General features: G+C 39.6%; 1 protein-coding gene across 4 annotated transcripts in view; it reads left to right on the top strand.

The window, feature by feature from the left end:
• The window catches only part of LOC105187669 (FERM, ARHGEF and pleckstrin domain-containing protein 1), a 35,796-nt gene extending 22,639 nt beyond the window's left edge, over positions 1-13,157 (top strand). The window contains exons 11-20 of one of the 4 annotated variants that reach the window (XM_019843392.2): positions 9,332-9,531; positions 9,636-9,725; positions 10,008-10,383; positions 10,481-10,590; positions 10,719-10,859; positions 10,935-11,089; positions 11,515-11,639; positions 11,719-11,879; positions 12,018-12,277; positions 12,676-13,157. In XM_019843392.2, the coding sequence (XP_019698951.2) occupies positions 9,332-9,531; positions 9,636-9,725; positions 10,008-10,383; positions 10,481-10,590; positions 10,719-10,859; positions 10,935-11,089; positions 11,515-11,639; positions 11,719-11,879; positions 12,018-12,277; positions 12,676-12,751 (1,694 nt within the window). In that variant the 3' untranslated portion in view covers positions 12,752-13,157. Of the gene's footprint in view, positions 1-789; positions 4,900-9,331; positions 9,532-9,635; positions 9,726-10,007; positions 10,384-10,480; positions 10,591-10,718; positions 10,860-10,934; positions 11,090-11,514; positions 11,640-11,718; positions 11,880-12,017; positions 12,278-12,675 lie in introns of those variants that run through there. The other 3 variants (XM_019843395.2, XM_025306045.1, XM_019843396.2) reach the window with 3 other exon arrangements.
• Positions 13,158-14,209: the final 1,052 nt, after the last annotated feature.

Raw genomic sequence — 14,209 nt, 5'->3', positions numbered from 1 at the left:
CGTACATATTAGCACTTGTCTCTCACGCACTTGTTGTATACTTCCCGATCCCCTCTACCATCTGTGTTTGTGCACTAGTACGTGTTACTCACCTGTACCTCAGTATGTTTTCTGTGCAACATCGTCACACCACCGTTTCCCCGCCTCTCGTAGCCGCGGATCGCGTCGCATCGCATCGATCCGACGTCGTTCACGCCTTTGTGACCGACGAGCTTCAAGTTCTCGCACGGTCGTTCGATTCGGATTCAGAGCGACGCGCGCGCGGGAAGATGGCTATTGTTATACGCAAGTCGCACCCTCGCACACATCATGAATTCCTACGTGCATAAACTCCAGAGTTAGCGCGACATGGCATCGCCCGGGTCTGTCGTGTCCGGAAACGGCACGTCATGAACCGCGCACGGAGATGGATCACGCACGCCAAAGGATCAAAGGGTACAAGGATACCCTTACGCTACTTAGGCAGCGATGAGATAACGAGCGAGATCGCGTTTCTTTCGCCCAAGTCCCCGAAGACTCTCTTTCCCCCGGTCTTTCTTCCTCATCTCTCGCGGCGAGATTCCTCCTACGAGTGTCCCGGCACACGTGATAGCTACGCGAAAGGAACCACCGATCGACCCTGGTTCCCTGTGCTTTCTTTTCACCTTGGCTACGCTAAGAGAGTGTTATAGGTCCCCTAGATCACTTTGAGCGAGCGGAGTGACAGGTCTCTCGCGCACGACAGAAGAGCGCGTTACATGCACACACATATATGTATGCCCGGTGTACTTTACATATGCTTTTCGACAGGTGGTGATTACAACCGCTGGACCTACACGAACGGATACGTGAACTCGCCGGCCTGGCACATGGCTTACCGTGTGAACCAGGTGCGTAACGTAATGGTTCACGCAACACCACGCACCCTGACTAATCGATTCTTACCGCTGTACCCACGTTGAGCGGGATGCCCAATACCGCACACTGATCAGGCTAAGAAAGTACCACGCTACACGCCAATGAAGCTCGCGCGAAGTAAAACGAGGGGATCGTAAACGAGTCGCTGAAACAGAAACGAATTGTCCCCTTTATAGCGTACCAACCAGCCTCTGATCTCCGTTCTTTATCACCTTCTTCGATTCTCGCCGAATATTGCGTTTGCGATCGTTTGATTACTCCCGCGCCCTGCTTTCCTGCGGAATTTCAATGCGACCTTCGGGGGGGGGAGGTAGGAAGCCACGAACACATTGTACAACACGGTGTGTTACAATGATACAATTAGACCTCTGTAAGAATTTTGTCGTTGTTGAAAAAACTCGTTTTGCTTCGTTTTTGCTATTATCTGCGAATGAATGGGATCTCTGAGTCTCGCGTTTCGGTGTTCCCGAGACTCGGAATGCCCGACGACAAAGTCCGCTCCGACGTGCGTGAATGTGCGAAAGCAAAAAATCGTGCCGTTGTTGAGGGAAGACGATCCTGATTGATGACGGCGGATTTCGCCGATAATCTGCGATTATCATCGACGCAGACGAACGAGCTTGTCGCAGCCGCTCAACTCGCGACTTCTCGCTCGTTTGGCGGCTTATAGCTCTGAGTCGCCAGAAATTGCGTGGACTGAGCATTCAGTCGCCGAAATAGCACAACCATAGAATATGGAAAAGTCGTAAAAAGATCTCGAGCAACAGGACGATAATTGTATAATGTTAATGTCATTGACACATCGAGCGTGTGCTATTCCATACACACTTCTCCTCGTGTTCGTAGAGACGGCTCAAATAGGTTACTGAAAAATTTCGCCTTTTACCTGTGTTACATTTTATGAATTTTTGCAAACAAAGCGCATCCGCCAGTACGAATGTCCTACGTTACCTCTCGCGGTTCTGTTTTCTTTTTTCTTCTTTTTTTTTTTCGTACTGCTTGGATCATTTTCGTTGTCCGGTTTTTCTTTGTTTCTCTCTCTCTCTCTCTCTCTCTCTCTCTCTATTAGCATGTTTTTTTATGTATGCACAAAATATCCACGATGTTCACGTTCTCAGTACACTCGCACCGCACTTTTAGATTGCTGCAATTAGATTCTCTAGAAGCTCTAACGTTATTTAATACGTCAGGAAATTCCGTGTGGTTTCCAGCACTTGTTCTAAATCAAATATATGCGTGCAACTGTCATATATTAATTAATTTATATTAATACCGATTGTACATACACGCGATCAGAATTACATCAGAGAAGGAACCCGTAATAATAACATTACAATAAGAATACCTGATACCTCGCAAATCAAGTTCAATCAAAAAAAGCAATGAACTATGTGCGTTAAGTGTCAATTCAAAATATGCTTCTTTGCAACCTGTGATTTCTTTTCTCTTCTACTTTCTTATAGCGGACTGTATATTCTACAAATCGGCTGAATACTTGCGTATCGTCGTGTAGCATTAACGCTGCAAATTAACGTAGAAATTTGCATTTGTTGAAGCATGACGTGACTTCTATCGACTTGGACAAAGTTGCACTGATTATTCGTTGTCGGTATCAATGGCATAATAATTAAAGGTAACAGCGCCAGAGTTGTGTCGGAGCGGAACTTTCTGTAGTCATCAGGCAGCAACGCAGCTCTCGATCAGAGAGCGCACAGTGAAATGTAAAACGGGACAAAGTTTCTTGGACGTACATCCGAACTTGTGTCCAAAGTATTTGTGTGCTGTCTCATTTTCCAGAATTACTTAGCTCTTGTAGTATCAAGCAATTTCCCATTAACCTCGAGTACGTCACCCCCTCGTCACGTTCTTACGTTAGTCATATTAGTCTGTGCTATATTACTAGTCTACTGTTCAATCTCTCCTGCCTCCCTGCCCAGAACGTGCGTAGAGATGTGAATTTTGCTCATGCTGTGTAATGCCACGAAGTTGCATTAATCGAACGATCGCGAGATGAACGGCACGCTGATTTTTTCATGGTACGCTACGCACGTCTAGGAAAAGTAGCTTTCCACGAGGATCGAAAAAGACACGAAAGAGAGTTTATCGCCGGCGCTGTGTGTCGGAAAGAGCCGAAAGAGAATAAAAAGAAAGCGAAAAAAAGAGACGCGATCGCCGTCGAGCCGCCAGTACGATGATGTTGAATAATTAGCAGCGGAATATTCGCGCTTCGAGATACCGGTCGCGCTGCACGTGAAATCGAGCATCTATCTACTGCCTTACGTTGAGCTGTGATAGTAATGGAGAAAAAAAAGAAAAATAATTATAATCCAGCGGGACGTGTTAGAGAACCTTCCGTCTCGCGAGTCTCGCGTTCTTAATACCGTGTTACTTTCAACGAGCGACCAGCTAATAAACGCGATCGTTAAACTCACATCTCTAGTTGCAGCGTGGTACTGAACGTTCCCGCATCTTATTCATGCTCACACCACCGTACAACACACGAAATACGAATGTACACGTATATCTAGTCATACGCGTGCACACACACACACACACACACACGCCCACACAAAGACACAAATACATGTACACTGACATCTACGTCAGTTATGAACTATTTAGGAACCTTTTGGAACCATTACGTAGCGCCCCTGTCACGAATCACGAACGTATTTTTACCACCTGTCACGATGTCTCGTCTCACGTCAACCCCCCGATCTCAATTGTGTAAAGTCCATTCTCGATTCACGTTCACACGCTCACTCAAATGTAATTCTCATCACAGTATCTTTACAGTGTATGTGTATGGACACTATAAGAGATTACCCTCGGTTATAACTCTATGTCCTCTTCTCTTTCTCAATTTATTCGCGGATTTCACATTGTTTACCAGTAGTAGTAGGGGGGAAAACGAGGTACGCTCGAGCGAGGCGTCAGAGCAGATACGAACAATTCGAGCAATCTCTGCACCGTGAAAAAAAAAAGAAAGGACTTGCGATCTCGGAAACGCAGAGAAAGAAGTTGAACTTCCGACAAATGCAAGAGATCCGCATCGACGATATTCTATTGCGATGGGTGATACATCGCGGATTGTTCGGATATTCCCCGACGTTTGAGGAGCTGAGAGACCTCTTTTCCCCGCTATGAATTTCCCTGATAATTCAAGTTACCATAGTTATCGTTCGCTGTAACGGATGTTCACGAATTCAGCAATAATGCCTGATGCCTGGGGTGAGCGATAGAATTTCGTAACCGATGTGTGGATATTGTGTCCCGTGTCTCCTTCGTTTTTACCGTGAATTCTAAAGAACCATCTTTCGTGCTTCTCAGCATCGTAACTCGATAGTGTGGTTCAGGGGATCAATATATAAATATAACCCAAGCGTGACAGCCGCACGACTGTTATATATCGAGTAGTCAATCGCGGAACAACTTGCAGCGGACCCATTTTATAAACAGTTAACCCTCTGTCGTATCCCACGTTCGTTCTTTCAAATGATCTCGTTTTCAGATGTTCTTTTAATAACACGTGAGCATACCAACATGAAAACTTTTTAGTAGAAACGTAATTTGCGATGGAAACTGGACGCGTGGTCAACTTTTCTTTCTTTTTTAAAGATATATCATCGTTGACAAAAAAATACGCGACAGAGGGTTGATGACTCTTGTGCTCGATCAGATCTTTTCTGATTGAAGACATCAGTAGAGAGACGTGACAGTAGTTTGTTCCACTTTGCTAAAAATCGACGAAAAAATTAATTAAAAATCGAGGAAGGATTAAATTCTTATTAATTCAGTCTTTTGAATGTTCTTGAGAAAGTACATTGAGAGTACAGTTATATTGATACCTGTAACTTCGATTCTTTCGTAATCAAGGGCGAATTGGGTCGCCAGTATATACGAACACTCGAAGAGTGGACCGCTGGTGAGAGATTTTTACTAATTTTCGGATATTATCCGATGCATAGTTCGTTGAGATTTGAACGACCCATGAAACAAAAAGAGAGGAAGAAATCAATTTCGCCTAACAAGTTCTTGACCATTTATAACGCAGACGAGAGCGAAAGGGGAACTTGGCATTTTCTTGGCACTGATCGTTTACAAACGCGTTGATTCATAGAAGGCCAACGTACCATCTATTTATGTGAAACAGTGATTAATATTCATATTTTATATCTAGCACTTTGTATCGACCGTTAGTAGAAAAATGGTAATTTCAACAACCACTGTGGAAAAGGAAAAACACTCTTTTGATGCAACTTGATACATTCTATAAATCTAATATATTATAAAGTCTCTCTCTATATAATGTGTTCTCTTATATCGTTCAGATGTATTTCATAGTGCCACGCAAAGAATATGAACTCTTTGTTCCTCTCGTGGCGAGATCCATGATTCTATTATAAGTCATGTATAAGTTCTTTACTTCTGGAAAATAGAAATCACATATAGCGAAATTTTTTAACAAGTCATAGTGCCAAACATTTTATAAATGGATTCATTATCACCGATAATTGAGGCAAGAGAGTTCTTTTCGAAAAATTCCATTGTATGTCGATATAGGTGCACTTAATAATTATCTAACTTAAAGACACGCATCGATGTGGTAAAGATTTCCACGTGTTTTTAATATAAAAAAAGAATTTGGCCAACCGTGGTTTTAAAGCGGTATTTACGAATAAGGTACTCATTAAACTGCTCTTTTACAGAACTTTCTACTCTGATTCGGATATTTGTTGAGAATATTTGTCACGTGTCCAAATGGTACTCGGCTATATAATAGTTCAACTTTATTAAAAGTAAAAGAAAAAAAATAAAAAAAAATTGACACTTTTACTAAACCGGTAAGCCATTGTTTTTACACTGTTGCAAGTTAGCTTAAGAATTGTGTTCCTATATTTTGATCTGTCGGTGTCAAACGTTCTTATAAGACTGTCGATTTTTATGATAATGTTTGTACGAAATATTCCATCCCGAGCTTGCGAAGTACTACTTCATATCGTTTTCATTTCGTTGAAGATATTTTCCGTCTTCCAGTTTCCATTTCACTGATAGTTTCAATTCGCATTTAAGTACGTCCGACACTGAAGGATGCGCGAGACAATTTCGCTTCAAGGTCGGTCATATGCACGTACTGAAATTATTTCCTACGGAATCTCGTGCCAATGTATGTGAAATCGAGACACAATGAAAGGATATTTCGGATTCTTTTGTGCTGTCCAGTTTAGTAGTGTTAAAACGACTATTAGAAAATCCACTTTGTCTTTTCCAATGGCTTGCCACATGCGACAAAAGAGGGTAACCTTGAGAAAATCATTGACGGTAATCACGCGTTATCGTTCCAACGTAACTTCGAGCTCGCTCATCTTCCGTTTCCGGTCTGCAAAGACGACGTTACTCGCGTGTCAACTGACTTTTGCTTCGATTTTTGAGCGTTCGAAATATATCGACGTCCGTATACAGAATGCCCCGTCACTATCGACTGCCCTTTTAGCCGTGAGAGCTATCTGACAATTTAAAAAAGAAAGAAAGGAAGGAAAGCCAATGCTTTTTTAACGATGATTCGATCGGGACTCTTTCGACGTCCGTGACATTTTTCGTTTTTTATTATATCGATAACACACAGCGTTCTCTCGAGTTCGATCGACTCAGCTACTCAGCCACGGAGGTGAAATCGGTTTGTCAATTAATTAATTAATTCGTCGAGACGCGAAGTGTTTTTCTCGATATTCCGGGCGCGGGTTTCGAATTTGAAGGAAACTCTCACTTATTCTATCTCGGCTAACTTCACGGAGCTCCGACATCGGAGACAATCGGCGTTTCTTTCATTTCTTCACTTGCTTTGCTACACGGTTTGCCACGGTTGAAAGGGCAACCGGGAAGCAGCGGCGGGACACCCTGTATACGCGCACACGCACACACGCATATGTATGCATATACTTATATGCGTGCGCGTACATGTAGTTGCGTAAAATTATTAGAACTCGATTCAACAGTCGGAACGAATGGCGGTGGACAGGATAGTTGTTAGAGCAGGATACACTACATAGCAGTACGTCGAGTGTCCGTCGTGTCGGCGTAACGCTCCCCCGTTTGTAATTTGTGTAACACTTTTTGATCGTTTATCGATATACCATACTTGTTAACGCTATATATGTATATATATATAAACAAAAAAGTATATATATATATATATATAAATATATCTGTTTTTACGCGGTGATTCCCCCGTCGAGGCGCGCCGTCGTCGAGTCGCCCGATGATCGATTGTGTTCGAAACGGTAATAATCGAGGCACTCTCGCAGCTCTCGGTGAAAGGACGTGGGGGAATTACAGCGTCCGAAGGACGAGGAGAGCGGTATTTCAAGCGTAGGGAAATCTATTGTACATTGATTATTGATACATTAATTATGATAACAATAAATTATATACAAAGTCACATCGGACCTGCGTCAAGTAATTTCGCTGTTTTGCTTTCTCTTGGACGACTGAACGGGGTGCATTTCACGTTTTATGTTCTCTTCCCGTCTTCTTCCTTTTTGTTCTCTTCTGTTCGTCACTTTTTGTCTTCTTCCTTCCCTTTTTTATTGTCCACCCCACGCGCGGTCAGACTGACGTTTTAATTTCGGGACCCGAACGTCCGAGCGCGGCCCACGCTGTTCTCTCTTCGTTTCTCCTGGTTTTACATCTATTGATTTCCGTCGAGATTGGACGACGGTACATCCTCGTTTCATACGCGCGACATGTAGTGGCCCATCTCTCTCTTATCTTCCTTGTTTCTTTCTTCAATACCGTGTCTCTTTATCGCAATGCCGGATTCGTCGCTCGACCGGACGACAATACCATGTGTGAGTAATCCCTTAAAATCTGTCTGTCTTAATTGTGGATACTTTATGATACTTTCTCTGTTTCTTTTTTTCTCTCTTCGCCGTTACATCTCATCATTCCGTCCGCTGAAGTAGCACAAGCTCCCGCTTTTACGGCCGAGTCTGGGCTCTCTGTCGCATTTGCATCTCGACGAGGCGAAAACTGTCGCGAACCGTCGCCTCCAACTTTACGACGGGGTCTGAACGTGCGACCTTAGGATGTACGTGTGCATTGGAGCTCCCAAAAATTCTAGCTGAATTTAGCACAAGCAAAGTAACGCTGGACATGCGAATGCGTCGTCAGCCTACACTCGTGTCCGAATGATTTTGATGTCATTAACCGATGCAAAGAATAGGCGGAGTATAGCTTATTTCTAGTTTGTACCACACTGTATGATACACCACTTACGTTTTTTTTACGTTCTCAATGCGTTCTCATTACGTTTGTACATCTTCTTCGCGGCGAGTCGAGCTTCCGACGCCGCTGAAAACTTTTTCGCTCGTTCACGAGTGTCGCGCGATGATGCCTCTTATATATATCTCCGCATGTGATTTCCGTATGATTTCTTATGCCGTACTTATATGATGGAGCGTAGAATGTTACGTGGATTAAGTCGATGTTAATTTCTCACCTGATTTTATTTTGTTCCTTATTATCGTCGTTGCTTAACCACTTACACTTGGTCGCAAGCGCGCTCGCTCAGGCATGGATTCGCGTTGGGAATGATGTCGCTGATATATTTTGGCTGTGTCATTTTGATTTCTCATTACTTTAACGAAGATAGCTTAGCTCCGAAGTATTGTTTTGCAGCCCATTTTGCATCATTTCGCCCTTGTATCGTCGCGCTTTTCCGCAAGAGAGGATCGACTTCTCTCGATTACTCGGTTTAGAGGTAACACTTGCACGTAGCCCGCTCGGGACGATTTTCCGAGATTATCAGCCGATATGAGAAATGGCTTTCATGCGCGCCTTTATTTCAGCACACAAATGCATTCTGATATCTCATATATCTACACCTCCCTCATGTTGCTGCTAAAATGCCGTTATTGCCAATAGTATGAAAGATCCCGCAGCGATCCACGACAGATGATGTATTAAGAGTTTAATATTTAACGCCATTCATTATAGTCGTTGGCCAGAAAGCAGCGGTCCGATGACGTTTGTTATAAGTTTTATGATATCTGTTACCGATATCGTGAGTAATTGTGTCTTCGTGCATGCGAATTCACGAGTAGAATCGATTTCATTATTATAGACAAATACACACTTTTACCGTTGATTCACAAGATTTGACACTTTCAGAAATTTTTTTGTCCTTTCTGAATCAGCCATTAGCATTCTTTATTTCTCGGATACTGCAGAGACACAGAATGGAAAAAGAAGAAAAAAAAGAAAAAAAAACAATATTTCGTAGCATGCGTGCCTACATCAAATTTTATGTTTCCTCGAATATTTCTCGTCGACACACATTATTTGTCTTCTAGTTTAACTTCTCACACCTTTGTTTCACGTTGTTTAGCGAGATCAAGATACGCAATTTGGTTAACTAACTAAGATTTACTTGCAGATGTCGAAGCCGATAAGCAGGAGATATCTAAACAACGGGAAAACAATAATTCTCTATACGCTGCTGAGAAATCGCTGGATAAACGTACGAACGGCGAGGTTGAAGTGAACAACGCAGGCGTCGTAAATTCGCCGGATCTCAGTCCGGTAAAGAACGTACGAAACAGAGAAGCGGAAGAAACAGAAGTTAGAAAAACAAAGGTGAGTGTGCGCTTAAAGCCTTTCACTTTTACGTGGATTTATTTCATTGGATTTTCGCGCTTGCTCTTGCGCACTTCATCAAAATGTAACATTTCTCTATTCAGAGGTGGCCAACCGACAAAGCCTACTACATAGCCAAAGAGCTCCTCATGACAGAACGAACATATAAAAAAGACTTGGATGTAATTAACGTGGTAAGCGATGTTTTTGCGTCTCTTAAAATGTCGAAATCAAAAAGTGTTATTCTACGATGAGACATTTTCTTCAATTCTTCTTGATGTCTGCGGACTCCTTGAATATCCTTATATATTATTAAGGATATCTCCTTAAAACTTATATATTATTACTAGTACTTTTCAATTTTGTTTTGTAATTTAACATAATGATCATTTGGAAAAAATTTATTGAACTCTTGAGAAATCAATTCAGCGTGAAAGTCTTGAAGATTGAGTTGAAAAAATCTTTGTTGCATGCAGTGGTTCCGGGAGGAAGTGTCCAGAGAAGCGGAGTTAGAAGGGGATGCCGTAGTCTCTCTAATCGAGCTACTCGCCGATGTGCATGGTCCGTGTCTCCAGGAAATGGAGGCACGGTTGGCACGTTGGGAGGGCAACGCTCGTCACAATATCGGTGACTTTTTGTACAATACACTGCTGAATGTCTTGCCTCTCTACGACCAATACCTGGAAAATCTGATCCCGGTCTTGGAGAAGATGGAATATTCTACGCGAATGTCGCGACGCTTCGACCAGCTCTGCCGGGACTTCGAGTCGCAGAAGCATTGTTACCTGCCATTAACTTCATTCCTATTGAAACCTCTACAACGATTATTACATTACAACAGTATTATCGACAGTGAGTGGGCTAAGCGATATTGATTACTGAACACCTAGACTACTGACCATATGCTGCTCAGTTCTTAATTTCTCTTTCCCGTATTTTCCTCTTTCAGGATTATTGGATCATTACCCGAAAGATCACACCGACTTCGAGGATTGTTTAGCAGCGAGAGATAGACTCGGCGAGACGTTGCTCGAAGGACTCACAGTTATCAACCAAGCGGTAAGAATTTATTAGCAAATAAGCAGATAGAGAATTGTATGAGAAGTTATATAAAAAATAGTCCGGAAAATACAAAGATATGTTTGTTGTAAATTTTATTCCTCTAATTTGTATTTCAATCGTTACAGCAAAATTTGGTGCAATTATGCGAGATGCAAAGAGACATCACTGGCTTTGATAATCTGGTACAAGAGGGTCGAAGATTTATCAGACAAGGATGCCTACAGAAGTATAGCCGTAAAGGCTTCCAACAACGTATGTTCTTCTTGGTGAGTTCCTTGAATATATTTCATCAGTTAATACGTTGGACAGCAGCTGGATCAATACAGCGTTTATTTTTACAGTTCTCAGACGTGTTACTGTATACATTCCGTACTCAACAACCAACGCAATGTTTCCGAGTGCATGGTCAACTTCCATTAAAAGGGATGAAAATTCAAGACGCAGATAATAAGACTGGATCGGATTTTGCTTTCATTATCGATGGACAGGGAAATCAGTGAGTATTAAATTCCCCTGTTTATATTGGATTGTTAAAGAGAGAACAATGAAGAATAGAAGAGATAAATGGTCGTTAAAAGGCCGTATCGTTATTAAAGAAGTCAACTCGCTCAACTGATTTTATTGAAGCACATGCACTGCCGATAAAAGTCTTCGTATCAGTATGTAGCTTTCTCTCGATGGAACGAACTAGTCATTTACTGACCATTTTTAACATATCGTGTGAACACCAACTTTTAAAATAATTCTTTAGAGGCTAACATCAAAATAAATTAGTAAGATTTTTATAAAGAATAGTTTACCAAATATCTTAAATATCAAGATATTAAAAATCAAGATATTGTTTCTCGAAGGAAAGAAATTTATATAACGATAGAGTTTCAATATATATTAATAAAATAATTAAATTTTGCGCTTTTGTAGATCCTTAACGGTTGCAGCAAGTAACGAGGAAGAGAAAGAGAGGTGGATAGAAGACTTGAACATGGCTATAGTGCAAGCTGATGCATCCGACGCGAAGATGCCGTATTTAAGTTTAAAGTCTTGTAGTAAGTATCTATCGAAAAGGAGATTTCCATCGAGAGTGAGAATAAGAAATTCAATTAAACATTCGTTTCTGTACAAAAGTTCTAGGTTCGGCCGACGAAGTGGGAGATGGTGTAGGATTAGAGGTAGATCGAACTAGTTGTGGAGGTGCGAAAGCCTCGCAACGTAGTAACACCACGGTTCATGTTTGTTGGCATCGTAATACAAGCATTAGTTACAGCGATCAACTGCGTGCGTTCCAAGTATGTTAAATTAAATTTGATACATTATATTAAACCATTGAAACACGTCACTACAAGTCACTATATCTGTCAGTGACTATATCTGAGTGACTGGAGTATTCTAAACATTAATTAATGACATAACATAAACTATTTTAGAACCAGCTTAGTGGATTTCTTTTACGGAAATTCAAAAACAGCAATGGTTGGCAAAAACTTTGGGTGGTATTTACCAACTTCTGTTTATTTTTCTACAAGTCCCATCAAGATGACTTCCCATTAGCCAGTTTACCATTATTAGGATATACTGTATCCACCCCATCAGAAAAAGATGGCATTAATAAGGACTTTGTCTTTAAGCTCCAATTCAAAAGTCACGTATATTTTTTCCGAGCAGAAAGTGATTACACTTTCGGAAGGTAAAATATCATTTTCTTTCAAATTATTTATTTACTAAAACATGAATACTATTGTGTATAAATTTTTTACATAATATATAGTAAAAACGTACATCCTATATATACAGGATGTAGATTAAATGTGTTACAGACTATCATCTTTAAAAATAAAGCGTAAAATATGAAATTTTAAGAAGCATATATTAACTGTCGCATAATCAAAGTATCTCCTTCTCTAAGGTGACTTTAAAGTGAATATGTAGAAAATTTATCTAGAAAAAAATTAATTTTATTATATGATATTATTTTCGATACCAAACGATTGATAGAAAAATTTCATATTATGTTTAGTTTTAGGAACAATAGCTTGAAACATCTTTAGCTTTACACTCTGTATAATAAGATATTCGCATTTTTAGGTGGATTGAAGTCATCCGAAGTGCAACTCAGCAAAATCATGTGCCCGCTACCATGAATGGAAAAGAAGAATATTAAAATACGCGATTATTTCTTCATTATATGCGTAATTAATGAAATAATTGCTAAAAGTCGATTCACTAGGATATCATTCTATAACGCATGATCTTGAGATCGTACGTAACGAGAAAGTCTAAATGTTTGGCCTTATATTATACAAATTAAAAGTTATAATTGATTTCTTGGTTTTACCAAGGAACTTCACAATTTTGAAGTCAGTTAAAAATTCTAGGGTAAACAAAGATTTATAGTGAAGAAAGTAGTATAGAATATTATTAGAAACGAAAGTATGAAGTGAAAAATTAGATGTACAAACCGCAGGATTTTTATATGTGATTTATGCTTTGATATAAATTTAATAAGTGTTTAAAATTTTTAGATGATGATTTTAGAGTGATGAGAGAATCTCGATATATAATGTCACAAATTTATGAAGATATATATATATATATATCGAAAAAAATTATACATAATATATATATATAAATATAAGAATATGTACATATATAATATTTACATACTTATCGCATTTGCCTAGAAAGGTTTTGTAATGAAGTTTTTTGTTAATATCTGTTGTACATTGAGCGATAATTGTGCAGGCAACTCGTGATCAATTGTGCTTATACAATATTATGCAACATAATCTTGCTCAATATTTTTTTGACAAATGTTTCTTTCTACACGATTCACGCATCCTACATAATTGACACATACTTGCTATATTATATGCAAGAGAATTCCAATCATATGTATGATTATTACTCAGTGTGAAACGGATATAATGCAACGTTATAATTGCATCCATATAGTTACGTATATTTACATTAGTAATATATTTCTAAAGCACATTCTGTAAACAAAGACTTGCAACCAGTCACAAACAAAATTATATAATTAGTATTAATATTGGACCAATTTTGAAATTAAATCTAACAATTAATGTTTCTAACAAGACAATAATTTCAACGTTTTTCTCTTTTATATAATTCAATTCGTGTTAATGGAACGTATAACATGGACGAGTGATTGTTTCGTAAGACATAGTTATAGGATAATGCTTATAATTTTGCAACTTCTAGCAAGTAAATGGTGCCATCATGCTTTTTAAAACCAGTATATGATACGCTGTCCATTAAGACTGGAAGCAATTTTATAAAAAAAAGATGGCATGATATGCGCTATATTATAGTATGTTATTACTATCTGTCGCGCAGCTATTTAATAACAAAATTTTTAATCGTATCCATAAATCCGTCTAAACAGTGAATCAAAGAGACGAATAATTATTAAATTATTAATATGTTAAATTATCAACTCACATAATGCAAATGTCTGGTAAATGTCATAAAGGTCTATCTGAACGTTTTTTAAACGTTAATAGACTTAAAAAAGGCATTCTCTGGATCATTGTATCGCTTAGGATAATTGTTAAGTAATTTAGATTATAATTAACATATAACATCAAAGAGAAGATTT

Source organism: Harpegnathos saltator, unplaced genomic scaffold (assembly GCF_003227715.2).
Source record: "Harpegnathos saltator strain DR-91 unplaced genomic scaffold, Hsal_v8.6 scaffold121, whole genome shotgun sequence".
NCBI lineage: Eukaryota > Metazoa > Arthropoda > Insecta > Hymenoptera > Formicidae > Harpegnathos > Harpegnathos saltator.
The sequence above is the reverse complement of the archived record's forward strand: the minus strand, read 5'-3'. Positions and strand labels throughout refer to the sequence as shown.